General features: G+C 42.2%; 1 protein-coding gene and 1 long non-coding RNA gene across 2 annotated transcripts in view; one reads left to right on the plus strand and one right to left on the minus strand.

Moving 5' to 3' along the window:
- LOC111951808 (TATA-binding protein-associated factor 172) overlaps positions 1–17,021 on the minus strand; it is a 64,059-nt gene extending 47,038 nt beyond the window's left edge. The window contains exons 1-10 of the mRNA XM_023970044.2: positions 16,585–17,021; positions 15,075–15,198; positions 14,374–14,488; positions 13,596–13,736; positions 12,156–12,355; positions 8,216–8,349; positions 7,855–7,984; positions 7,599–7,667; positions 5,221–5,310; positions 5,018–5,113 (exon numbers count right to left, since the gene is read on the minus strand). Of these exons, the coding sequence (XP_023825812.1) occupies positions 5,018–5,113; positions 5,221–5,310; positions 7,599–7,667; positions 7,855–7,984; positions 8,216–8,349; positions 12,156–12,355; positions 13,596–13,736; positions 14,374–14,488; positions 15,075–15,198; positions 16,585–16,598 (1,113 nt within the window). The 5' untranslated portion in view covers positions 16,599–17,021. The remainder of the gene's footprint in view (positions 1–5,017; positions 5,114–5,220; positions 5,311–7,598; positions 7,668–7,854; positions 7,985–8,215; positions 8,350–12,155; positions 12,356–13,595; positions 13,737–14,373; positions 14,489–15,074; positions 15,199–16,584) is intronic.
- Positions 17,022–17,141: 120 nt separating this feature from the next.
- On the plus strand, positions 17,142–25,804 carry LOC111951703 (uncharacterized). The gene is made up of 10 exons (XR_002875640.2): positions 17,142–17,193; positions 18,242–18,303; positions 18,410–18,483; positions 18,568–18,645; positions 18,823–18,915; positions 20,032–21,489; positions 21,600–21,691; positions 21,772–21,912; positions 22,774–23,523; positions 23,706–25,804. It is a non-coding gene; the product is annotated as an uncharacterized lncRNA (long non-coding RNA).
- The last annotated feature ends 820 nt before the right edge of the window (positions 25,805–26,624 follow it).

Here is a 26,624-nt window from a genome sequence, read left to right on the forward strand (position 1 = left end):
TCAAAAGTTACAGTCAGTTTCTGGTGTGGCCACCAGCTGCATTAAGTACTGCAGCGCATCTCCTCCTCATGGACTGCACCAGATTTGCCAGTTCTTGCTGTGAGATGTTACCCCACTCTTCCACCAAGGCACCTGCGAGTTTTTGGACATTTCTGGGGGGAATGGCCCTAGCCCTCTCCCTCCGAGCCAACAGGTCCCAGACGTGCTCAACTGGATTGAGATCCGGGATCTTCGCTGACCATGGCAGAACACTGGTATTCCTGTTTTGCAGGAAATCCCACACAGAATGGCTGGTGGCATTGTCATGCCAGGATGAACCTGCAGGAAAGGTACCACATGAGGGAGGAGGATGTCTTCCCGTAACGCACAGCGTTGAGATTGCCTGCAATGACAACAAGCTCAGTTTGATGCTGTGAGACACCGCCCCAGACCATGACGCACCCTCCACCTCCAAATTGATCCCGCTCCAGAGTACAGGCCTCAGTGTAACGCTCATTCCTTCGTCGATAAATGCGACTCGTCAGTGAAGAGCACTTTTTGCCTGTCTGGTCCAGCGACAGTGGGTTTGTGCTCATAGGCGACGTTGTTGCTGGTGATGTCTGGTGAGGACCTGCCTTACAACAGGCCTACAAGCCCTCAGTCCAGCCTATCTCATCCTATTGTGGACAGTCTGAGCACTGATGGAGTGCGTTCCTGGTGTAACTCGGGAAGTTGTTGCCATCCTGTACCTGTCCCGCAGGTGTGATGTTCGGGTGTACCGATCCTGTGCAGGTGTTGTTACACATGGTCTGCCACGAGGACAATCAGCTGTCCGTACTGTCTCACTGTAGCTCTGTCTTAGGCGTCACAGTGCGGACGTTGCAATTTATTGCCCTGGCCACATCTGCAGTCCTCATGCCTCCTTGCAGCATGCCTAAGGCACATTCACGCAGATGAGCAGGGACCCTGGGCATATTTCTTTTGGTGTATTTAGAGTCAGTAGAAAGGCCTCTTTAGTGTCCTAAGTTGTCATAACTGTGACCTTAATTGCCTACCATCTGTAAGCTGTTAGTGTCTTAACGACCGTTCCACAGGTGCATGTTCATTAATTGTTTATGGTTCATTGAACAAGCATGGGAAACAGTGTTTATACCCTTTACAATGAAGATCTGTGAAGTTACTTGGATTTTTATTAATTATCTTTGAAAGACAGGGTCCTGAAAAAGGGACTTTTTTTGTTGTTGCTGAGTTTATATATCCCTGTTCTGAAAGGCCCCAGAGTCTGCAACACCACAAAGCAAGGGGCACCACCAAGCAAGCGGCACCTTGAAGACCAAGGAGCTCTCCAAACAGGTCAGGGACAAAGTTGGAGAAGTACAGATCAGGGTCTCCTGATTCTGCCTCCTCAACCCTCCTCTCCTCCCTTTCTGCATCCTTTGACTCTCTATGTCCCCTATCCTCCAGGCCGGCTCGGTCCTCCCCTCCTGCTCCGTGGCTCGACGACTCATTGCGAGCTCACAGAACAGGGCTCCGGGCAGCCGAGCGGAAATGGAGGAAAACTCGCCTCCCTGCGGACCTGGCATCCTTTCACTCCCTCCTCTCTACATTCTCCTCTTCTGTCTCTGCTGCTAAAGCCAATTTCACCACTCTAAATTCCAAGCATCTGCCTCTAACCCTAGGAAGCTCTTTGCCACTTCTCCTCCTCCTGAATCCTCCTCCCCTCCTCCCCCTCCGCTGATGCTTTGTCAACCATTTTGAAAAGAAGGTCGACGACATCCGATCCTCGTTTGCTAAGTCAAACGACACCGCTGGTTCTGCTCACACTCCCTACCTGTGCTTTGACCTCTTTCTCCCCTCTCCTCCAGATGAAATCTCGCGTCTGTGACGCCGGCCGCCCAACAACCTGCCCGCTTGACCCATACCCTCCTCTCTTCTCCAGACCATTTCCGGAGACCTTCTCCCTTACCTCACCTCGCCATCAACTCATCCTTGACCGCTGCTACGTCCCTTCCGTCTTCAAGAGAGCGAGAGTTGCACCCTTCTGAAAAAACCTACACTCGATCCTCCGATGTCAACAACTAACAACAGTATCCTTCTTCTTTTCTCTCCAAAACTCTTGAACGTGCCTCTTGCCAGCTTCCTGCTATCTCTCTCAGAATGACTTCTTGACCAAATCAGTCAGGTTTCAAGACTAGTCATTCAACTGAGACTGCTCTTCTCTGTGTCACGGAGGCGCTCCGCACTGCTAAAGCTAACTCTCTCTCCTCTGCTCTCATCCTTCTAGACCTATCGGCTGCTTTGATACTGTGAACCATCAGATCCTCCTCTCCACCCTCTCAGGCTGGGCATCTCCGGCGCGCCCACGCTTGGATTGCGTCCTACCTGACAGTCGCTCCTACCATGGGTGGCGAGAATCTGTCTCCGCACCACGTGCTCTCACCACTGGTGTCCCCAGGGCTCTGTTCTAGGCCTCTCCTTCTCGCTATACACCAAGTCACTTGGCTCTGTCATATCCTCACATGGTCTCTCCTCATTGCTATGCAGACGACACACAATTAATCTTCTCCTTTCCCCCTCTGATAACCAGGTGGTGAATCGCATCTCGCATGTCTGGCAGACATATCAGTGTGGATGACGGATCACCACCTCAAGCTGAACCTCGGCAAGACGGAGCTGCTCTTCCTCCCGGGAAGGACTGCCCGTTCCATGATCTCGCCATCACGGTTGACAACTCCATTGTGTCCTCCCAGAGTGCTAAGAACCTTGGCGTGATCCTGGACAACACCCTGTCGTTCTCAACTAACATCAAGGCGGTGACCCGTTCCTGTAGGTTCATGCTCTAACAACATTCGCAGAGTACGACCTTGCCTCACGCAGGAAGCGGCGCAGTCCTAATCCAGGCACTTGTCATCTCCCGTCTGATTACTGCAACTCGCTGTTGGCTGGGCTCCCTGCCTGTGCCATTAAACCCTACAACTCATCAGAACGCCGCAGCCCGTCTGGTTCAACTTTCCCAAGTTCTCTCACGTCACCCCGCCCTCGCTCTCTCCACTGGCTTCCAGTTGAAGCTCGCATCCGCTACAAGACCATGGTGCTTGCCTACGGAGCTGTGAGGGGAACGGCACCCCGTACCTTCAGGCTCTGATCAGGCCCTACACCAAACAAGGGCACTGCGTTCATCCACCTCTGGCCTGCTCGCCTCCCTACCTCTGAGGAAGTACATTCCCGTCAGCCCAGTCAAACTGTTCGCTGCTCTGGCACCCCAATGGAAAAACTCCCTCACGACGCCAGGTCAGCGGAGTCAATCACCACCTTCCGGAGACACCTGAAACCCACCTCTTTAAGAATACCTAGGATAGGATAAAGTAATCCTTCTAACCCCCCCCCCTTAAAAGAGTTAGATGCACTATTGTAAATGGTTCCACTGGATATCATAAGGTGAATGCACCAATTTGTAAGTCGCTCTGGATAAGAGCGTCTGCTAAATGACTTAAATGTAAATGTAAATGTAAATGGTTGGGTTATAAAAATATCTGAAACTTTGAACATCCCACAGAGCATCACTAAATCCATTATTTAAAAATTTTAAGAATATGGCACCACCAAAACTCACGGACCAGGCAATGAGGGCATTAATCAGAGAGGCAACAAAGAGACCCCTGAAGGAGCTGCAAAGCTCCACAGCGGTGATTGGAGTATCTGTCCATAGGACCACTTTAAGCCATACACTCCAGAGTTGCCAGAAAAGCCATTGCTTACAGAAAAGAAATAAGCAAACATATTTGGTGTTCGCCAAAAGGCATGTGGGAAACTCCCCAAACATATGGAAGAAGGTACTCTGGTCTGAGCTTTTTGGCCATCAAGAAAAACACTATGTCAGGCACAAACCCAACACCTCTCATCACCCCGAGAACACCATGTTATTCTATCGGCAGGGATTGGGAAACTGGTCAATATTGAAGGAATGATGGATGGCGCTAAATACAGGGAAATTCTTGAGGGAAACCTGTTTCAGGCTTCCAGAGATTTGAGACTGGGAAGGAGGTTCACCTTCCAGCAGGACAATGACCCTAAGCATACTGCTAAAGCAACCATCAAATGGTTTAAGGGGAAACATTTAAATATCTTGGAATGGCTTAGTCAAAGCCCAGATCTCAATCCAATTGAGAATCTGTGGTATGACTTAAATATTGCTGTACACCAGCGGAACCCATCCAACTTGAAGGAGCTGGCGCAGTTTTGCCTTGAAGAATGGGCAAAAATCCCAATGGCTAGGTGTGCCAAGCTTATAGAGACTTGCAGCTGTAATTGCTGCAAAAGGTGGCTCTACAAAGTATTGACTTTGGGTGGGTGGAAATAGTTGTATGCTCAAGTTCAGTTTGTGTCTTATTTCTTGTTTGTTTCACAATGAAAAATAATTTGCATCTTCGAAATGGTATGCATATTGTGTAAATCAAATGACGTCGCAGCTGCAATGCTGGTTGTAGCGTGTGGAAGTAAGGAAAACGCACATTATGGCTTATAAAGGTGTTGGACAAAGTGTTGACAGTGCGGAACAATAACTTACACATAAAAAACAGCAGCTCTTTGCTGTATTTGTCGAGTCTCTCTCTAGTCATGGTTTTAAACGTTTAGAAATCTCACAGTAGGCTTGTCAGCTTAGCGGTCTGTTCAAGGCTTCTTTTTACAGTCTATGGATCGAAGAAACTGTGCAGACAGTGATCTGAGCTCTGATTGGTCACCAGTAGGCCTATAGGTGCACTTGATTTGTTCTCTGGGCCTGCCGAATAGGCAGCGTTCCACCTCGAGACACATGAAATGGTTCCGAATGGGAACACTGCCTTCCCAACGCTAGGGCTGCTGAATCAATTGCCCCTACCACCAACAGCGCGAAACAAATACAAAATAGGAACGAAAAGCTTTATCGTTGTTTTGTTTTGTTTACAGATATGTTTAGCGATCGGTTGGTGACCACTGTTATATTGAATTAAATTCAGCCACCCCCGGACACAGTAGGTTGGTATGCTACAAGACACACCTCATCAGAGACGAAATCTCCAAAACGGTCCAGTGCAAAGACACAGAGCAGCCGGATGACCACATCCTCCAGCCACTCCTGGTGGTGCCGCGCCATCTGGAAACGGTCAAAGGTCAGACATTATTATGGTCAAATCCATTATAGGTAAAATGAAATATTTATGTTTGAATGAAGGTTGCATAGAGAGAAGTCAGATACAGTACCTGTTCTGCAGTGCTTCCCAACAGCTTCCCTCCTCCAGCTCCTTGAGACTTGAGGATCTCCCTGAGGCCTGTGCCTGCTCCGTGACGAATCTGGACAGACACACAGAGCACTATTAGCTGCACAGCTCATTTTAGTGTCAGTCTACATGCTGCCCGTTGAGTTATACATTGGATCCTTAAAAGAACAATACACTGAACAAAAATGCAACATTTAAACTGTTTGTCCCATGTTTCATGAGCTGAAATAAAAAAATATCACAGAAATGTTCCATAGGACCCAAAAAAATATTTCTCTAATTTTGTTTACTTCCCTGTTTGTGCACATTTCTCCTTTGCCAAAATAAGCCATCCACTTGACAGGTGTGGCATATCAAGAAACTGATTAAACAGGATGATCATTCAGGTGCACCTTGTGCTGGGGACAATAAAAGGCCACTAAAATGTGCAGTCACAACACAATGACACAAATGTCAAGTCGAGGGCACATGCAATTGGCATGCTGACAGCAGGAATGTCCAAGAGCTGTTGACAGAATTGATTATTCATTTCTCTACTATAAGCCGCCTAAGTCATTTTAGAGAATTTGGCATTAAGTCCAACCGGCCTCACAACCGCGTGTGACCACGCCAGCCAAGGATCTCCACATCAAGGATCTTCACCTACAGGATTGTCTGAGACCAGCCACCCGGGCAGCTGATGAAACCGTGGGTTTGCACAACCTAAGTATTTCTGCACAAACTGTTAGAAACCGTCTCAGGGAAGCTCATCTCCGTGCTCGATGTACTCACCAGGGTCTTGACCTGACTGCAGATGAACATTGTAACCGACTTCAGTGGGCAAACGCTCACCTTCAATGGCCACTGACAAAGTGTGCACCCAGTTTCAACTGTACCGGTCAGATGGCAGACAGCGGGTATTGCGTTGTGTGGGCGTGCGGTTTGGTGATGTCTACAATGTGAACATAGTGCCACGGTGGCGGTGGGGTTACGGTATGGGCAGGCATAAGCTACGGACAATAAACACAATGTGCATTCAAATGACCATCAATAAAATGCTAGACATACAGTAACGAGATCCTGACGCCCCTTGTGCCATTAATCCGTCACCATCTCATGTTTCAGCATGATAATGCAAGGGCCCATGTCGCGAGGATCTGTACACAATTTCTGGAAGCTGCATACTCAGACGTCACCCATTGAGCATGTTCGGGATGCTTTGGATTGACGTGTACAACAGTGTGTTCCAGTTCACACCAATATCCAGCAACTTCACATTGCCATTGAAGAGTGGGATAACATTCCACAATCAACAGCTTGATCAAATCTATATTAAGGAGCTGTGCTGCATGAGGCAAATGGTGGTCCAACAGATAGACTTATTTCAGATCCACAACCCTACTTTTTTTTTTTTTTTTTAAGGCATCTAACCAGATTTATATCTGTATTCCCAGTCATGTGAAATCCATAGATTAGGCCCCAATGAATTTATTTAAAATTGACTGAGTTCCTTATATGAAATGTAACTCAGTAAAATCTGACATTTTTGTATGTAATAGCGCCGGCTGCTGTTTTACACACCCTTAATCAACCGTGCTATTTTGTCACATTGTAACTTGTTTTTTTACATATGGCGGTCCTCAAGAGATCCAGTTTCATCATAGGGCTTGGTTTTTGTGACTGCACTTGACGAAAATTTCAAAGTTCTTGACATTTTCAGGATTAAGACAAAGGTCAGTCAAAGTAGTGATGGACTGTCGTTTCCCTTTGCTTATTTGGGCTGTTTTTGCCATAGAATGGATTTGATCTTTCACCAAATAGGGCCATCTTCTGTATACCACCCGTACCATGTCACAGCACAACTGATTGGCTCAAACACAGGAAAGAAATTCCACAAATTAACAAGGCACACATGTTAATATAAATGCATTCCAGGTGACTACCTCATGAAGCTGGTTGAGAGAATGGCAAGACTGCAAAGCTGTCATAGGCAGAGGGAGGCTACTTTGAAGAATTTCAAATATATTTTGATGTTTAAAACGTTTTTGGTTACTACATGATTCCATATATGTTATTTCATAGTTGATGTCTTTACTATTAAGCTACAATGTAGAAAATAGTCAAACTAAAGAATAACCCTGGAATGAGGTGTCCAAACTGTAGTTTATTTAGTAAATATTTTCTTAACTCCATTTCTTGAACTGCATTGTTGGTTAAGGGCTCGTAAATAAGCATTTCATGGTAAGGTCGACACTCTGTATTCGGGGGATATGACAAATACAATATTATTTGATGTTGCGTTTATATTTTTGTTCAGTGTACATAGAGCTGTAGGATTGCAGATGACATGAACAGGTCTGCTAAGACTACGAAGGTCATTACCTCCCATGAGGGGTTGAAGAGGTCATTACAGAGCTCATCACAGAAGCTCTCCAGGGGCCACTCCTGAGTCTGAAAAAAACAAAAACACAAGTTGAATCAGAACTTCTCTTCAATGTTTGGACAAAGACACTAATTTCATAACTATCCAGTCTGTTTTTTCAAAAACCTAGTAAATTAATTCTCAAGTTGTGTGTAAAATAGTTTACTTCAATCGTATTCTTTAACAAAGCTTTATCCTTGCTGACCAATCTCCTACCTCTTCCAAGAGACTGGAGTTGTCTGGAACGTTATCGATTAAGACTTTATGCTCCGTTGCCGGTTGCTCGATGACTACGTTACTAGTTTTCCTGTGCTTCTCCTCAGGCTCCCCCTCAAAACTGTCATTACTGCAGGAAGAAAAATATTGATCTGTGATTTGATTTCCCAACTCAGTAATCCAATTAAAAAAAGACCTGCAGATGGAAACCAAAGACCAAAACACCTGGGTCGTGTTCATTAGAGCAAACGTAAATGGTGCATTTCTTACTGGACAAGCCTTCACCTTCCACTTAGTTTCAGAACCGTTTGTTCATTTTGGTGCCTAATGAACACAAAGCTTTGGAAGAAATAGGTCATACCTTCTCTCGTTGGGATCCATGTCTCTGGATCGTTGCTTTGCCACTAGCTTGGCCATCCTCTTAGCCTTGTTCTTCTGTCGGTTGCTCATGCCTGGTCGAAACTCTGAGTCTATTATCTCTGCCGCCTGCATGGGCTGAAAAAATATCAATTTCAACTGAACATGAGTTTATTGATTAAACAAAACAATGTTTACTTTACTGAAAATAAGTTAAGCTATAGACATCTTAAGATTAGAGTCATTAATGTCAGACCAGAGAGAGAGACGGTTCCTCAGACAGGGAGCATAATGTTGTGTTCTTCTAACAGTGACAAATATTTATGAACAAATTGTGCACAGATCACATGCTTAAGTGAAGAGAGCACATAATGACTTGACGCCTCACACGCTGAAAGGTGCAGGCCAGATAAGATGTTGGTTGGATCATGAACTCATCAACAGCATCCCGAGTCCCCTCACTGTTGACGTTGGTGTTTTGCAGGTACCATTTAATGAAGCTGCCAGTTGAAGACTTGAAGTCTGTTTCTCAAACTAGACACTAATGTACATGTCCTCTTGCTCAGTTGTGCACCGGGGCCTCCCACTCCTCTTTCTATTCTGGTTTGAGCCAGTTTGCTTTGTTCTGTGAAAGGAGTAGTACACAGCGTTGTACCATATCTTCAGTTTCTTGGCAATTTCTCGCATGGAATAGCCTTCATTTCTAAGAACAAGAATAGACTGACGTGTCAGAAGAAAGATCTTTGTTTCTGGCCATTTTGAGCCTGTAATCGAACTCACAAATGCTGATGCTCCAGATACTCAACTAGTCTTAAGGACAGTTTATTGCTTCTTTAATCAGGACAACTGTTTTCAGCTGTGCTAACATAATTGCAAAAGAGTTATCTAATGATCAATTAGCATTTTAATATCATAAACTTGGATTAGCTAACACGTTGCCATTGGAACACAGGAGTGATAGTTACTGATAATGGACCTCTGTACGCCTATGTAGATATTCCATTAAAAACATAATCTGCCGTTTCCAGCTACAATAGCCATTTACAACATTAACGATGTCTACACTGTATTTCTGATCATTTTGATGTTATTTTAAATGGACAAAAAGTGCTTTTCTTTTAAAAAGAAATGTCCTTATAAGTGACCCTAAACTTTTGAACGGTAGTGTACATATGAGAAAGCTCAAGTCGACGTATTTACATCAATGGATAGGTAGTCTGATTCCCAGTTCGTCAACTAGATAGCAGTAGGTGATCACATGACGTCTCTTGGCCACTTGCGCCTGGTTTGTGTAGTTAGGCATTTGCTAGGTTTCCATCAAATTGGTGACAGATTCATGCAAATATTCAAATCTGTGCATTTCCCACCAGACATGAGTTCATCCAATGTACTTCTTGCGGATAAAAGGATGCGAGTGATGACGTAGTGTACATAAAATAATTGTCAATGTACCGAGAGTGAAATGGGTTTCCACCGCATTTTCAACTCTACTGATGGTTGTCAGAAAGAATATATTTTATATAGCAATGTTGCACGATACACCGAAACTAGAACATAAAATAAAATGTTTTTAAAAAAACAGTTTGGTAGCAGAATATTACTTTCGGTACTTCTGTCAAATGTGTCTCATGGATCAACTCGGTCTATCAGTGCAGCGGATGTACCCCTTAGTGCGAAAAGCAGGGCCTGCACTGAGTCTGGGTTGCAGCATGTTAATGTGGGGAGCTAACACTTGAATAATGCGACACGGCATGTAGACATTTTGAAACTTAATTACATTGCAAAACATGTCCAGAACACTTTACAATGCAAGATGATATCAGTAGCTTCCAGCTTTGTAGACTAACTTTTCTTGTTAACTTACAGCTGAAGCTATCATCAATTTACTATCCTGGTAATTTGTGTGATAAAATGCAAACTATGCTGATGACCACCAAAACATTATTTATTCCCTTAAGGAATCGCTCTTACATTTCTCCCAAAGATTATCTATTGCCTCAGCGAACTGACTCCGGGACATCCCCCTCTTACCTCGTAAATTACATCATTACTGGTTGAAGAGACAGTGTGCACTTTTATCAAATAAGCTACTTCTATGCAAATGTTATTGATCCATACAATAAAATAAGTCCCAAATGGAAGGGAAACAGATCGTTTGTCATCTGTATCCTCATGAAATCAACCAAAACAAGCTCAAACGCAATGCATGCACACTCCTATTGAACACGCATTTATGTGAATAGGCCTAGGCTACATATTGATTTACCCAGTTCATCAAGAGAGAATCATTGTTATATACCGAGATTGTTTTTAACCAAAGTCAATTTGATTGATTCATTAATGCATACATGGCTGTCTCTGAATAATGTTGATGTAAAAAACAAAAATGTCAAACGTATTGTTATTGAACTCAAGACGCCCAACGATTGAATAGAGCAGTAGCTGAGTTTATGTCTGGATCAAGCGCCATTCTGTGACTTTGGTCAATGTGCTCTCTTTAGTATCGTGATGTATCAAGAATTGTGATACTAGACCTGGTATCAAAGTTAAAATTCTGGTTTTGGCTTCTTAGCCTTTGTCCCATAATGAAGCTCAGATATTACGACTGACTACGTATCGACCATTATGTAACTATCAGTATAACTGTCCATTTTCTGACATCCCATTCATTGTGAGCTATCAACTTGATTTCGAGAGAGGAGAATATATATATATATACACCCAACATAAATGTGCATAACTGTCACTCATTGGCCCCAAGGGGGTCCTTGTTTCCTCAACGCCTCTAAGCTCATTGGAGGAGGTGGTCTGAGGGAGGGACCTTGGATCCTATCCTCCAGTGAGCTTAGAGAGGCATTGAGAAAACAAGGACGGAGGAAGCAAGGATTTGACAGCTTGGAACGTTGTTAAACAGTACGAGCCAAAGCATGTTGTCAGGACCTACTTCAATGCCTTCCTACCGGACTTCCCAGTCAGACAAGCTACAGCATGCCTCTTTCCAAGTTCGGTTACGCATAGTCAGGTAATGATTGGTCAAAAAATATACCTGGCAATGCTGTTCGGTGCTGAAAGCGCCGCCAAGCTTCTAAGCCCGGCTTCACACACCGAGTACGGTTACATGCACACAATGTGATTGTGGATAGTCATAATATAATAGTTTGATTAAAACATTAACATGATTGAGAAGAACGATTTCCTTAATAATCCGGTTTACATGGACAGATCTGAAATCAGGCTACCTGATGGCAGACAATCGCTAATCAAAATAAGCCACCATGTTATTTTTGGGAAGCATATTGGATTCGGAGTTCAGCCCTATAAAGTTGTGTGAACTACTTCTAAAGACACATACATTCATTCAGTTGTCACTAACTCACTTCACTCATGCTAAAGAGGGATGCTCACACTGCTGGTGCTACCCCATGGGCAGATCAAATACACAGCTTAAATGCCAATAAAGGCATTTACCTGTACCTAAAAATTCCCTAATTACTCAGAAAACCAGTTGTTTTAGTCGGCATATGTTTACTTAGATTATGATGAGCAGAGTAAGGTGTTCACATGACTATTGCATAATCTGCATACTGCCATAATCAGTTTAATATTGAATTATTACTGTGCATGTAAATGTACTCAGTCTGCCACCATTGTGACCTGGATTAACCTATACTTAGCTTTCTAAATTAATGGGAAAGGATAATAGCCTGCATTTGATGCTACCTGGGATGAGTTCAGTAGTGAGAAAATGCTTTGCATCAGGGAGGGATTACATGGATACATCCAATAAGAAATGCTGATTTTCATTTCCCGTTACAAAATACATAGCCTAATGAACACGACCCTGGTATCAAGCTTCATAGGATGCTGTCCATAATTTGGAGCTCAACATACAGCAGTAGCGTAAAGGAGGAGAGTTGGAAATCGCGGTAGTGTTACCGACTCACCACGTGATTGCTGGAGCAGGGTTCAGAGCCCCTCTCTCCCTGTCCCTGGGCACTCGGCGTGCAGGTGTACTGGGTGTCCAGGTCCTCGTCGTTGAACAGCTCCATCGTGTCCATGCCGATGGCGGCACCCATGTCCAGTCCCAGCTTCCTCTGCAGCAGCTTCCTCTGGCGGGCCAGACGCTCTTTAGGGTCCACCTCACCTGGCAGGGGAGAGCACAGAGCTAGGGTATGGTGCTTGTAGAAAAGACCAACTCACATTTTATGTAGAGATCACAGAGACATTTATGGCAGGCTTCCCAGACACAGATTAAGCCCCTAGTCCTGGATGTTGTGTGTATTAGACCAGGACCAATGTGTGTCCCTGAAACCAGCCCTTAAGGTATAAGTGAAGGCTTCATTCTGCATGTTCCTGTACTTAGGGGACGTAAGTAGGGAGGTAGACTGACAGGAAGGCAAGTGAACTAGAGATTAGAGTGTTGATTAACAGCAGGTCAGGTAAACTGTACTTTCACAGGCTGCAGCCAAAATATATCAAAGAGGCACGCAAGTCACTCTGGACTAGTATAGCAAAGCACAAAACCATGAACTGTCACAGGACCTTGAACATATGACATACAGAGTAGTGAATACTAGGAGGTCCATAGCTGGGGGAACAAAATAAAAACATGTATTATTAAATTGACACAAAAGGACAAAGACTGGAGCCGTTTGAATTCAAATTGTATTCGAACTCGTCACTTGGATCACCACATCGTCATGTAAAAGCAAACTTGGAAGATACAGATCCAATAGTCTAAAGGAAAAGAATATGGGCCCTGGTCCAAAAATAATGCCCTATATGATATTATGGTGCCATTTGGGAGAGATTCAGAATGCAGATTATGCAACATTGAAACAAAATCCTGACACCCTACAGTGTCAAATAATTGTTTGCTGTGTGGAGTCCGGCACAAGCTAAAAGACGAATGTCAATACAGTGGCGGACTCAATCCAAGCAGCTACGTGTTCAACAGAAGCACAACCAGACATAGCCTAGCCATGTGGTCACATATCGGATTCTCCCATAACATTCCTTCTAATTGGATAATAACAGACACAAACCAAACTATTAGGAGCCTCACTGAGCACAGGTGTTCATAGTAGGAGTTCAGAGTTAAAAAGCAGATGGGGAAACATGGTTTCAGGGAGTGGATGGAGACATGTTGGCCTTGTGGGGTTGGGGGGGGAATGGGCTGGGAGGTTGGGGGTGGAGGCCAACTTCTTTTGTTATATTTTATTTTCCTGTTTATACTGAATGTATTATTTAAACTTTAAAATATGATCAAATACTCAATACGGTGTAGTTATGTACCTTTTGTAATGTTTTAATTTTTTCTTCTGAGTGGCAGCCCACATGTATGAAATATGACATGATAATACTGACGAGAAAAACATGCATACCAGACTTGTCATCCTGGACCTCAAACTCCGCACCGGCGGAACCCAGCAGAGAAGCACCATGTTTGAGCAGGCGGGAAATGTCAAAGCGGTAGAAACTCAACCGGTCAGAGGAGTCTTCTGGGGAGAAGTCTGCACACGACTCTGGAAGAGACACGCATTCCATTTTAGTCATTTATCAGATGCTCTTACGCAAAGAGACTTACAGTTCGTGCATTCATAAGATAGCTAGTCAGGACAACCAAAGGCATAGGCAGTACATTCTTCCTCAATATCAGTAGAGTCAGAGCMAGYYGGGGGGGGGGGGGGGGKAAGAAAAGGAAAAACCTGCACACTTCACTTGCGAGTATCACTTGTTTATTTAAGCGTACATATCAGTCCCACTGCCTTTGTCAGGGATTTTTTAACAGTACAAAATTAGAAAGTGTGGACCTTGAGTGCTTGATTGCTGATGAAATGTCAAGTGTTTCATTTCGATGTTTGATATGAGCCTGAACCGCTTTTAAAAAATGTGCCTGCCCACACCTACACACTTAAGTACCTCGTCACCTCCTGTCAATGGTTACTTAAGAGCAGTAGAGATGCAGCGCTATCATCACCAGTTTTATTACAACACCTAGGGCAAACATCATTACACCCCATTCCTGGCCGTTTCAAAGGTTATTTAAATGATAATCCTTTGTGTAATGGACCTTTAAGGCATTATTTGTTCGCTGCTGTAAGGATTAACAAAATACAGGCACTTGGCTGTGACTAACGTGGCAGGTCGAGGTTGGTTCACCTTCTTTGAGCTTGGGTGACGGGTTCCACTCTGGGATATTCTTCACAATGGCCTCCACTGCCTGACCCGCAGCGATACGCGTGTCCCAGTTTGGACTTCTCAGGTATGTCAACACCTGTAGGTTATGGGCAAGTGAGAAAACAAGACTCAGAGGACGGAACACATCTCATTCAAATAGGTGTCAGGTCCCATGTGGCTCAGTTGGTAGAGCATGGTGCTTACAACGTAATGAGAAAAGTATGAACTCTGGATAAGAGCGTCTGCTAAATGACTAAAATGTAAATCAGATGGCTATTCCAGGTCAGACAGTCCACTCGTTTAATAATCACTTCAACATTCCCTCGAGGCAACAAAGACAATGGGCTATGCAACATTCTGACCTTTACGGGCCGCCAGTTAGATTTTTCCAGACAAGGTGAAGGGGGGGGGGGGGGGGGGGGGTTGCAAATCTGTATGGGTGGTTAAAGTATGGATGTCCTTTTGGCAGCACTGCAGGCAGATGTGTGGGGAGCTGACAACATGAATCCCTGGATCGTTTTCATTAGCCCCCCATTGTAGCAAAATGGGAAAAAAATAACATTTAAGAACAAGTAGTCTCTCCCCGTTTGAGTCTTTTCTTCCTTCTGGTACCTAATGAATACAACCCTGATGTAGATAGAAACCTGACTGTGGGCACTGATGAGGACAAGCCCAGCACCCACCTTCGACAAAAGGTTGTTGAGCTCATGCGGGTGGAGCTTGACCACATCTCCCAGCTGTACGGCAGCAGCCTTCCTCGTCACCGGTGTACTTCCGGTGTCAAGCAGGATGAACAGACGATCAAGCCTGGAGAACGAGAAAGAGTGAGAGAGAGAAAAGAGGAAACAAGTAGATCAGAAAATAAGCATATGCATGCATTGGTCTACATTGCATATATTTTAAGAGACTTGAGAAGTTGCATTCATTTTTGGGGCATTTCCAAATGTAACTAAAGGATATCAACGCCATGGAGGGTTGTAAAAGAATCCTGTCGACAACACTGGAGTTAAGTCGGAACTTGAACTTCTGCTTTGTGAAATAAGGTGTATATACACACACACTTCAGTTTTGCAGTGTATATAACACTAGGGAGGGCACTTCATATCCAAACCATTAAATGAGTTATGACAATCATTCGAACCTAGAGTATACTGTGCATATTACTACCGTTTGATAGGAGCGTTGAACACATCTCTGCTAAAAATAAGAGTGCCATTAAAAACAGCGACGCTGTTCAGTGTGGCAAAATGCCCATCCCACTCAAAGTAAAACAAATCCAACAATCTCTAGGCTACAGATGAATACAGTTGTGGTTAAGCAATGGGTACATCTTTCGTGGATTAGGAATAGTTTAGGCAGAAAAAGTATTTTCCCCTTTGGCCATTCAATGCAAATGATCAGGGTGGAGCATTTTGGATTTGTTATTCATTGTTATTGTACTACTAACTACATAATTTCATATCAAAATGAGGATGTTCAGCAGCTTGATTATACAATGTGCATTTCATTAGAATTATAGATTCATAAATTGGCTGGAGGGTAACTGTCAATAGATATAAATAAATAAAGCCTTCAGCTGATTTATAGCCTATGTTTTAGTTGAAGGCTTCAAATAGGCATCTTCTTGCGAGCCTGACTAGACAAACTATCAGACACGATTGCCCATGATATTTTTTAGCAAACTAAATTTACAAGATATGACACAAGGGAAACCAACCACCGTACAATAACCATACGTTTGGGAGACTAATCTCATCAAAATAAATCTCTGGATGAACACAATCTATAATCTAATTTGCAAGGATGACAGACTGGCACATTTGCAAGCAGATTGCACATCAATTAACGGTTAGCTACAAGTAACATGTCTCGTTAAACATATTAGCAAGATCAATTGTATGCTATACAGGTCTGTTAGTAACTAACGTTAGCTAGCTAAAAAAAATACATAATGTTAGCTAATTGGCAATAGCTGTTGTGTAGATGCTAACTAGCGACCTACCTCAGTAAAACTGGCTGGCCAATTGAAATAGCTAGCTAACGTTAATTTAGTTAGAGCTAACGTTAGCTAGTTAACACCACCGTGAATGATAATGACATTGCCTGTTCATGCTAATTAACAAGTACCTAACTATTTGTTAATCATCTTTGATAAGAATAGCTAACGTTAGTTGGCTAGCTAGGGAATCTTACCTTGACACGGCCATGACGATTAATTGAATGCGTAAATGTGCTCTTCTGTGATCCGCATTTAACAGATGCTATCATTTATTTTAAAAGTTATCCTCTTTACTTGACGCTAATCCAATGCGATAGCTAGCGAGCCTAGCAAAGGAGGCCCTGGTGCGTCTCTCTTTAGTCACACAGCTCACCACCTGAAACCAGTCGAAATTAGTTCAACAAATCATGGCTTCAAAGTAGGTCCCTCTTGTCTCTTCAATAACTTCTTCGTCAGTTACTTGCCACGTATTACACGTATATCACCTTAAACCTTGTATCAACCTTCAGCACTACTCCCAGATAAGTACTTTAATCTAATACGATTTAAAGAGTAATTTTGTTGTCCTCTAAACGGAACACAGGAGGCTGATTTTATATGAGGAGCCATCTTGCATTTATTCCTTCCTCCGTAGCAGACGCCGGCTGATTGGTTAGAAGCCATTTCAGCGACCAATCAAAAATAACATTGAAGAGGAAAGTACGAAAATGAAAAAAATCCTGTAGGAAATACTTTTTCCCTTTTGAATTGACAGAAGCCCGCCCACGCACCTTTCATTCACTAGAGAGAACCTTTACAATCAGGTCTGTACAATGGATTTACTCAATGGTGCAACTCAAACCTCATGGTGATAGATTTGATAAAACGAATTTATTAACCTAACTGTACATCAACGTTCCATCACCAAGTATTTTAAACTTTCTTCAGAGTCACACAGTTTAATATTTGAAGCTGCTAATTAAGCAAAACACTTTTAAATGGTCTAGATACATTTTATACATTCTTGAAGTGTCCGGCTTGCTAAATTTGTAAAAATATTTCAGCAAGCAGCCAAATCTGTCTGTCGTAGCTGAGTTTCAGCACCAGGAGCTGACCAGTGCTGAATCTGCCAGCTTGTACAAAGACGAGAACGTTGATTGAACGTTGATTTAGCGCGCTCTGACGTGTGGGCACAGCTAGCTAACATGACAGTGGAGCAGTGAAATTATGGCGAAGAAATCTCAGACTTTCGTTGGGTACAGTAGCTATGTTACATAAACATAATACCTAGTAGCTACATGTATGGTCAATCAGCTGCTGTCTAGCTACAGTGAGGGAGCTGTCTAAAGCAAAGCCTATCAAGTTCTATCTAGCTAACTTTAGCTGGCTAGGTATAAGTATGCATTTGGGAGGAACCTAGCTAGCGAGCAAACTAGCTAACGTTACTAGTAGCTAGCTAGCAATGCTGAGAGAAAATATTAGAACTAGCTAACCCCTTTCATCTGTGCTGAGAGTCTAACTAGCTAGCTAGTACTTATCAATTGGGTGTTATTTTCCTACACTTTCACCATTATTTGTCTTTCCTGAGAGTTTGTGTCTTTGTTCTAGTAGTTCGTTTATTTGATCTAATGTTTATTTGATCCCATGGCGACCATAGCATGGTGACTTGTCTGCCAGGTCTCACTAGACTGTAAAAACACTATGATTAGGCTATCTGCTCCAGCTGTATCCTAACAAGATATTAAAAGGAATTTAAGAAATGTTTATCTCATTTTTGCGCAACTTCAAGGTGAGGCTTGAGGATGAGACATGTGGCTATAACTCGTGGCAATAGTGAAACAGTTCTGTGTGACATATCCATTTGTTTGTCAGGATGACAGAGGAGAATAAGGAAAAGGTTCAGCTTCAAGATGGAGTGTACATCCAAGAAAGGGGTATTGGCGTACTGCATCATTTTTTTTTATTCAGTAGAGAATTGTGCATTTGATTGTTGTTTTTGTGTTGTGTTTACTGACTCCGCTTGGTGACCACATTTGACAGTGATACAACATCCCCCGCATATTAGGCTCAGCAGAAGTCAAGAAAGAGGTAGACTCATGCTCCAGGAATACAAGGTGAGATAGTCTTTATTTCCACTAAAGCTATAACCACGATATGTGAACAGGTTCATCTTGTCATCCTTATGTTCCCTCATCTAGTTAAAAATCCTTCAAAGTAAAATCAATGCCGCAAGAGAAGTGAGAATAAAAGAACCTCAGAAGACTGCTGACAAGCCGGTAGGGAAAATACAGGTCTTGTCATTTGTGCATTATACAGTTGGCTAGAAGTCTGACCAGGGTATTGGGTCTGGCTTTCATCATTATGTTGTACTATTGATTTGATACATACTTACTTAAATGAGAGAGTGTGTTTCTCTTATAGTCTGGCCTGTCTTTGTACTATTTTCTTTTAAGTCATGCTCAGAGGAAGAAGCCTATCGATTCTTCTGCCATAAATTTGATGAATTGGAGAAGAATGGACCTACCACTGGCACACTTTCACAACAGGTAGCCCAGCAATAGTGAAGAATATACATTTGCTGGAAAATGTACGAAGATAGCTGTGATCATAAATGTATTAAAGGCCCAGTGCAGTCAAAAACGTGATTTCCTGAGTTTTATATACACTGAGTAAAGGGATGCTGGTCCATGTTGACTCCAATGCTTCCCATAGTTGTGTCAAGTTGGCTTGAAAATAGTTAATAGACCAAAAAGAAAGAGAGTTTCAAACATCTCTGCCAATAACAGCACATTTTCCCCTCCCCACTCAGGCCACTCAGTCCTAGCAAAATTCTTGCTTGAGAAATTGCTCTTTGCTAAGAAGCTATTTATGTTTCTTTTTGACCATTTTAATCGAAAACAATCACAGTAGCTAGGTTTCCATACAATTGGCGACAGATTTTCATGCAAATATTCTAAAATCCGTATAAAACGAATATGCGCATTTTCCATCAAATTGACTTGTTGAGGATAAAAGTCTGTGCGTGATGACGTAGTGCTCATAAAAAATACCTTTTGCGGTTAAATTCCCATGTACCTAATAAAAAATCGTATTTTCAACTCTACTGATGGTTTTCTCACAACAACAAAAAATTGACCCTCGCTATTCATTGGAAAGGAGCATCAAGCTCATCGCCTTGCACCTTCACCACCCTGTGAAGTTCATCATAATTCAGGGAGGACCACACAACATGTCAACACATAAACGCCCAAGTTTACTTTGATATGATGGTTATTATATCAATATTTGCTCATAAAAGCGTTTCCACCGACATTTCTCGCATAATACATTTTACTGACAAAAAGATCCTACCTTGTGTAGTGTATTTTTGTTGTTGTTGACATTTGGAAAGTTTACCCACACATTTTCGGTTTCCATCAGGCCTGTCATGACATTATTTGAGCCGACATGTACTTTACTCGCATAAAAAAAGGTTGGATGGAAACCTGGTTAGTAAGGTACTTAAATTGTTCCCCAGAAATGATTTGATATTGAGATAAAAACGGCTGCACTGGGCCTTTAAAACATTTTGTCATTCACCTATGTAACTGTGTTATGAAATGGCTGCCACATTATTAATATGCAGCCTATATTGAATCATGTTTATTTTGTTTCCATGATAGAGTGGGATAGATACTGTCATCGATATTGAGAATGTGGATGAGTGTCACAATCCTCTTGTTCCTGGTGATATTGAGACACTCGATGTAAATCCAGACCTTTTATTTGTACCCAGTGATTTACCAGGTGATGTAGACCTATAGTCTTTATGTTAACATTTTGAGATGTAAAAGATACCCCTACTGTTTATGTTTAGTACCTTATTGTTGCTTTTGCTGTTATTATAACTGCATGTGAAGGAAATAGAATTTTAAAGTGAGAATCATTTGATTAAATCTGATGACAGTAAACCAAATGAGGATTATACCAAGGTATTTGAAGCCCCGTTTTTTGGAGGATGAAGGGTTTTATGTCTGTGAGAGGCCCCAAGTGCCGAGGAAGATGATAAACAAAATGGGCAACCGGCTGATTGAGGAAGAAAAGGTATTGATTCATGTTATATCGATAATAAGTACATTCCCGGTACATAATCACAATATTTTCTATTTTGTATTTCAGTATGTTTAGGGAGTAAAGGTTGACTGATATAGGGGTTACATAATACATATTTGTAATAATTTAATCGCATCATATGAGCAGTCTTTTCATGGCTCTCTTTAGAATTCTGGTTATGAAACAACGTGTTACGCAATATCTAAAATGAGCACAGGAAAGAGGAGTATTCATGTTTACATTCAGATGTCATCAAATGGTGCCTTTTACCATTCAGGAAATATATGGAATCGGCTCTAATGAAACATTTTATGCTATGTACAGTATACTGCTTAGCTAAATGACTAAAATGTAAAATTGCTGATATAAAGGCACATTACATTTTATCTGGTTTTGTCGACATTTTATCAGCAAAGTACCACGTTGACCTTTATTATGTGTAAGCAAAAGTGAGCGGAGATGCTGTGCACTTGTTGTCGTTCAGGGACAGTCCTGGTTTGGAGAGAATGGTTGCATGATTGCTATTCCGGACCCAATCCAGAAGTATTGGCATTGTAAAGTAGATTTCCCATTCTCATGCCAGTCTCCTTGTCTGGCCACGGTGCACATGAGGGTGAGTCTGTCCTTGAGTCTACTATGTGTGATGTAAAATGTGTAATGTTGTAATGTCTTATGAGTGGAATGGCTTGTTACATATAAAGTCCCTCTTTTCATTGATGCAAAACCCATTTTTAAAGACACTTGACCTAATCCCACCTGTCATTAATACCATGCTTGAAGCACCTACAGCCAGTCAGTAATACCATGTCGTCTTACAGCCTGATAAACTGCGAAGTGCAGGATCTGTTGTCTCTAATGCAGAGGGCAGTGCAGGGCTGTGGCAGCTTGACCTGAACCTAGCCAGGCTGAACTTCACCCATCATCCCCTGTTTAGCACAGAGCATGTGTTGGCTCAGAGACTGTATGAGCTCTATGAGCATTATGAAACCCGTGAGATGAAGGGTGCAACTACCTCTCTGCAGGACAAGGTACAACACTATCATAAGACTTACAATTGAAATCATTTGGGGGAAAGTAATGCAGTCACACAGTAGTATATTGTTAATCTGCAATAAAATGTTGTACCTCACCCTGGTAGCTAAGCGGACTGAAGAAGTCAGAAACAGCTTTGACCACCACTGATGAAACTGCTCCTTGCTCAAAGTTACGGGATCTGAGACAGGAAATACGGTGAGAGGGATTTCTGTTCTAAGAAATACGATTATTTATGTTTTTTAAAGGTATTGCTTTAATGAATCTGCTCACTGCAGAAAGACCCATGTAGCACTGAAGAATGAGAGGCAGGCAGACATCTCTCTGGTGAGGAACCTTGTTGCTGCTTGGAAGCGAATCAAAACCCTCAGGGCCAAGAACGGCTATGTGAACACCACTGTGAAATTACAGCTGCATAAGTAAGCATCATTTGTATTATTTTGACATAGAATAGACCTAAATATGCTGTACATGCAAATTCTGGTCATAAACGTTCATGTACGTCATGGGTCATATCACATGAACAACACACATCGCTCGATAGCCTCGTTATTGTTATTTGATTGTGTTACGATGTCCTTTTTTAAAAATTGAGCAATAATTTTTCTGCATTGTTGGGAATGGGCTCGGCGGATGTAACCAATACATTTAGATTTTGATTGGATTTATATTTCTTCATCCTCACATTGACTTTTAAAGTCATTGCAAAGCATACAGTGGGATATCATCTTAAAGTAGGCTATTCATGTGTTCAACATTTAGGATAGAGCAGTTGTTACCATAGAGATACTAGAGAACGCATCTCCTGTCTTTACAATGGCTGTTTCTGTGAAAGCATGGGCAGAGCCATTTAAGGCTACGCTCATTTTAAAGTTTTCAATTTCTTCTTTTACTTCTTTGAGTGTATTGACAGTTCGTGATTAAACTGAAAGGTGCATACTACAACTAGTGTGTTGTAGTGTGTATAGTCTGAACAGGTATAAAGCCAAGTTTGGTGATTTACTGCCACTTTCAGTTATGGAATGTTTGCTCTGGAGTATAATCCATTGGCTGACCCTCCCTGCTGACCTGGATGGAATTCTGTGAACCTTGCTTAACCCAGAGCAAGTTACATCCATTTGACTACTTCAAAATGGTGAATGGCCGTCAGTGGCACTTCCCATGATACAAAAAAATCTTTGGGTCAAGTCTGGCCTCTATCCAACTCTATGGTTGTAACCAGGAAGTGTTTAGAAAGCATTGCAATGTATCTTTTTCATTGCAATTAATCTCATTCACAGAGTGAAGGCAAGGATCACTGACAGCACGACAAACAGAACTGGGACAGATGAGCACACGAAAGCAAGTGTCTTCTCTCTTGACAATCTCTTAACACAACTGTTATTAATAAACTATAGCCGTGCTGTTTGTAGTAACCTTTGTTGCATTGTTGTTGGTGTAAACATCCTATTGCAGACACATCTCTACACGGATGGAGACGTAGCGATCAAGCAGCACTACCTGTGTAGGGAGCTGAAGGAGCATAACAAAGAGGATATATACATCCCTCCAGTTCCAGGACAAGAAGAGGAGATGTCTACTGATTCTGTCAAGCAGGAGGCAGATCAGTTCGATCTAGTTCCTGTTCTTACTATGTGTGGGGTGGTCACTCCAACCAGTAGCTGTCCACCGTAAGATTCTCTTCAGAAGCAGAAAGATTTGAGCTAGTTGTTGTTTATTCATTCATTGGAAATGTATGTTTTTAAGACTCTCCAGTTGAGAGTGAACATGGCACTTACTTTGGCACTGACTGATATATGATCATGTATTTTGATGTTAGCAATGTATTCAATTTGTTCATATTTTATAGTGATGAGAAGGTTAGAAGATATGAACTGGCCAACCACAAAGTATCAGTGAACATATTCTATAATGGAAAGCATGTGTCTACCTCCGAGCCATCCATGTTCGACAACAGTGACTTCGGAGTTCAAATTCAACAGATGTTCAACATGCAGATAGTACACAGCCCAGAGAACATTATGCTTGAGGTATGTTTCTCTTGCTGTCAATAATATTGGTCATTCGTTTTTGGCTTTTGAGAGATGTTATATTCTTACATTGTTCCAGTAGCACTTTATGTTAAGCTACACTTTATAAAGGATTTGTTTAAATGGCCTTATAAGTAGTTTATAAACTGTTAATTACTTGTTTTGTAAATTCACAATTCCAGATTTGTGAGACAGTGAAACAAAAGAGCACTGTTGTGGCCAAAATGTATGTGCCCATACCAGACAGGAACATGCTCTCTAGCAACGCTACAATGGAGAGGTCAGAGTTCAGCAGTGACAGAGCCACCAAGGCCTACTACGCTGGTGTTGGGAGCAGTGAGTAACGTTGTAGCTATGATTTGTGATTGTTTGGAAGATGTGGTATTTAGCATTGGTGAAATTGCTACAGGGATGCCCCCCCCCCCCCATATACAGTATGAATCAAAAGTTTGGACACACCTTATTTTTACTATTTTCTATAGTAGTGAAGACATCAAAACTATGAAATAACACATATGGAATCATGTAGTAACCAAAAAACAAATCAAAATATATTTGAGATTCTTCAAAGTAGCCACCCTTTGCCTTGATGACAGTTTTGCACACTCTTTTATTCAACCTTTATTTAACTAGGCAAGACAGTTTAGAACAAATTCTTATTTACAATGACGGCCTACCTCGGCCATCGCTGGGCCAATAGTGCGCCGCCCTATGGGACTCCCAATCACGGCTGGTTGTGATACAGCCTGGAATCGAACCAGGCTCTGTAGTGACGCCTCAAGCACTGAGATGCAGTGCCTTAGACCGCTGCGCCACTCGGGAGCTCTTGCCATTCTCTCAACCAGCTTCATGAGGAAGTCACCTGGAATGCATTTAAATTAACAGGTGTGCCTTGTTAATAGTGAATTTGTGGAAGAAGAGACTTGCTTGGGCCAAGAAACACGATCAATGGACATTAGACCGGTGGAGATCTGTCCTTTGGTCTGATGAGTCCAAATTTGTGATTTTTGGTTCCAACCGCCGTGTCTGTGAGACGCAGAGAATGTGAACGCATGATCTCTGCATGTGTGGTTCCCACCGTGAAGCATGGAGGAGGAGGTGTGATGGTGTGGGAATGCTTTGCTGGTGACACTGTTAGTGATTTATTTAGAATTCAAGGCACACTTAACTAGCATTGCTACCACAGCATTCTGCAGCGATACTCCATCCCATCTGGTTTGCGCTTAGTGGGACTATAATTTGTTTTTCAACAGGACAATGCCCCAAAACACCTCCAGGCTGTGTAAGAGCTATTTGACCAAGAAAGAGAGTGATGGAGTGCTGCATCAGATGACCTGGCCTCCACAATCATTCGACCTCAACCAATTGAGATGGTTTGGGATGAGTTGGACCGCAGAGTGAAGGAAAAGCAGCCAACGGGTGCTCAGCATATGTGGGAACTCCTTCAAGACTGTTGGAAAAGCATTCCTCATGAAGCTGGTTGAGAAAATGCTAACAGTGTGCACAGCTGTCAATCAAGGCAAAGGGTGGCTACTTTTGACTGGTACTGTATATACAAACGTTTTTTGGGGGGCAGGGAGGGGTTGGGGGCCCCACAAATAGCATATGAACAAAATGTGTACAATTGCAGGAAATTTGCTTTAACTGTTGACTCTGATCACGAAAAACTGTCCAACTTGTCTTTCTCAATTTTCGAACAGAAATGGGTTTTGCCTTTGGTGGTTCATCAATGTGTCATTCTGGTCATGTATGCTGCGACCAACGTAGCTAGTTCGTTAGGATTTGTTTTTGGATGGAAGCTGTATAGATCAGTAAGAAATGGCACTTCTGTAGCCAAATATCTTATTCATCCATTTTTGTTTGTTTTCAAGCATTGAATGACCTGGTATGATGGTGCATTGATCAGTTATACCGTTTATAGCCTGTCACGTTCTGACCTTTATTTCCTTTGTTTTGTCTTTATTTAGTATGGTCAGGGCGTGAGTTGGGGTGGGCAGTCTATGTGTGTTTTTCTATGTTGGGGTTTTGTGTTCGGCCTGGTATGATTCTCAATCAGAGGCAGCTGTCAATCGTTGTCCCTGATTGAGAATCATACTTAGGTAGCCTGGGTTTCACTTTTGGCTTGTGGGTGTTTGTTTCCGTGTCAGTGTTTGTCGCCACACGGTACTGTTTCGTTTGATTATCGTGTATTGTTTTTGTTCCTGTGTTCAGTTTTGTATTTATATTAAAGACATGAACACTTACCACGCTGCGCTTTAGTCCGATCCTTCTACCACCACAGACGATCTTTACATAGCCGTTATTTTTTCGTTTTTGCCCAAAGTCAACTTTTAAAGTTAACTGTTGAGTGTTTCGAGATTTCTATGAAATATGACCTATAATTAATTACAGTATGACTGAAATAGTTTTCCTTGCAAAAAAAGGGTAATTAAAGTTTGTGAAAAAGCAGTTTTTCTGTGTTGGAATGGTGTGGGCGTACCCCAACAACAGAATGATGTGGGCGTATACCGGTCATTAAAAATATTCACAGGAGTAGACCTCTGATTGACATTCCTCTATGAGGAAATAGCAAGCATTTTTTCTGCTTGAGATACAAGTTTGAGGTGGGGGTTTTTCTCTACAATTTATGATTTGGCCACAAATAGAAGTATAATTTAGTCAACAACATTATTTGGGTATGATTTAACAGAATATATATTTTTTTAATTTGTCTCAGCCTCATGGCAAACTGTGTAGAGTAGCAGGAAATTAGCATTCTCATTGCAAAATGTGAAAAATAGCATGTAATGAGCTATAAAACAGAAGAATTCTCTCTGCCCCATGGTAAAATGTGTAGAATTGCAGGAAATTAGCTGGCTTTCCACTTATCCTTCCACTTATACTGTGTTTTCAAAATACCCCACCATATACCCCTCAAAATACCCCTCATAGATAATAAGTGAATTGCGTATAAAATGTTTTAAAAAATCTACTGTTCGTCACCCCCAATATCTACACCCCAATTTTACCGTTGATATTTAGTGATGAGCTATCCTGTGAAAGTCTATTTAAAAAGATATGGTAATTTAGCTCACTATGTGGTTTTTTGTTGTTGTATAAGG

Source organism: Salvelinus sp. IW2-2015, linkage group LG25 (assembly GCF_002910315.2).
Source record: "Salvelinus sp. IW2-2015 linkage group LG25, ASM291031v2, whole genome shotgun sequence".
Taxonomy (NCBI): domain Eukaryota; kingdom Metazoa; phylum Chordata; class Actinopteri; order Salmoniformes; family Salmonidae; genus Salvelinus; species Salvelinus sp. IW2-2015.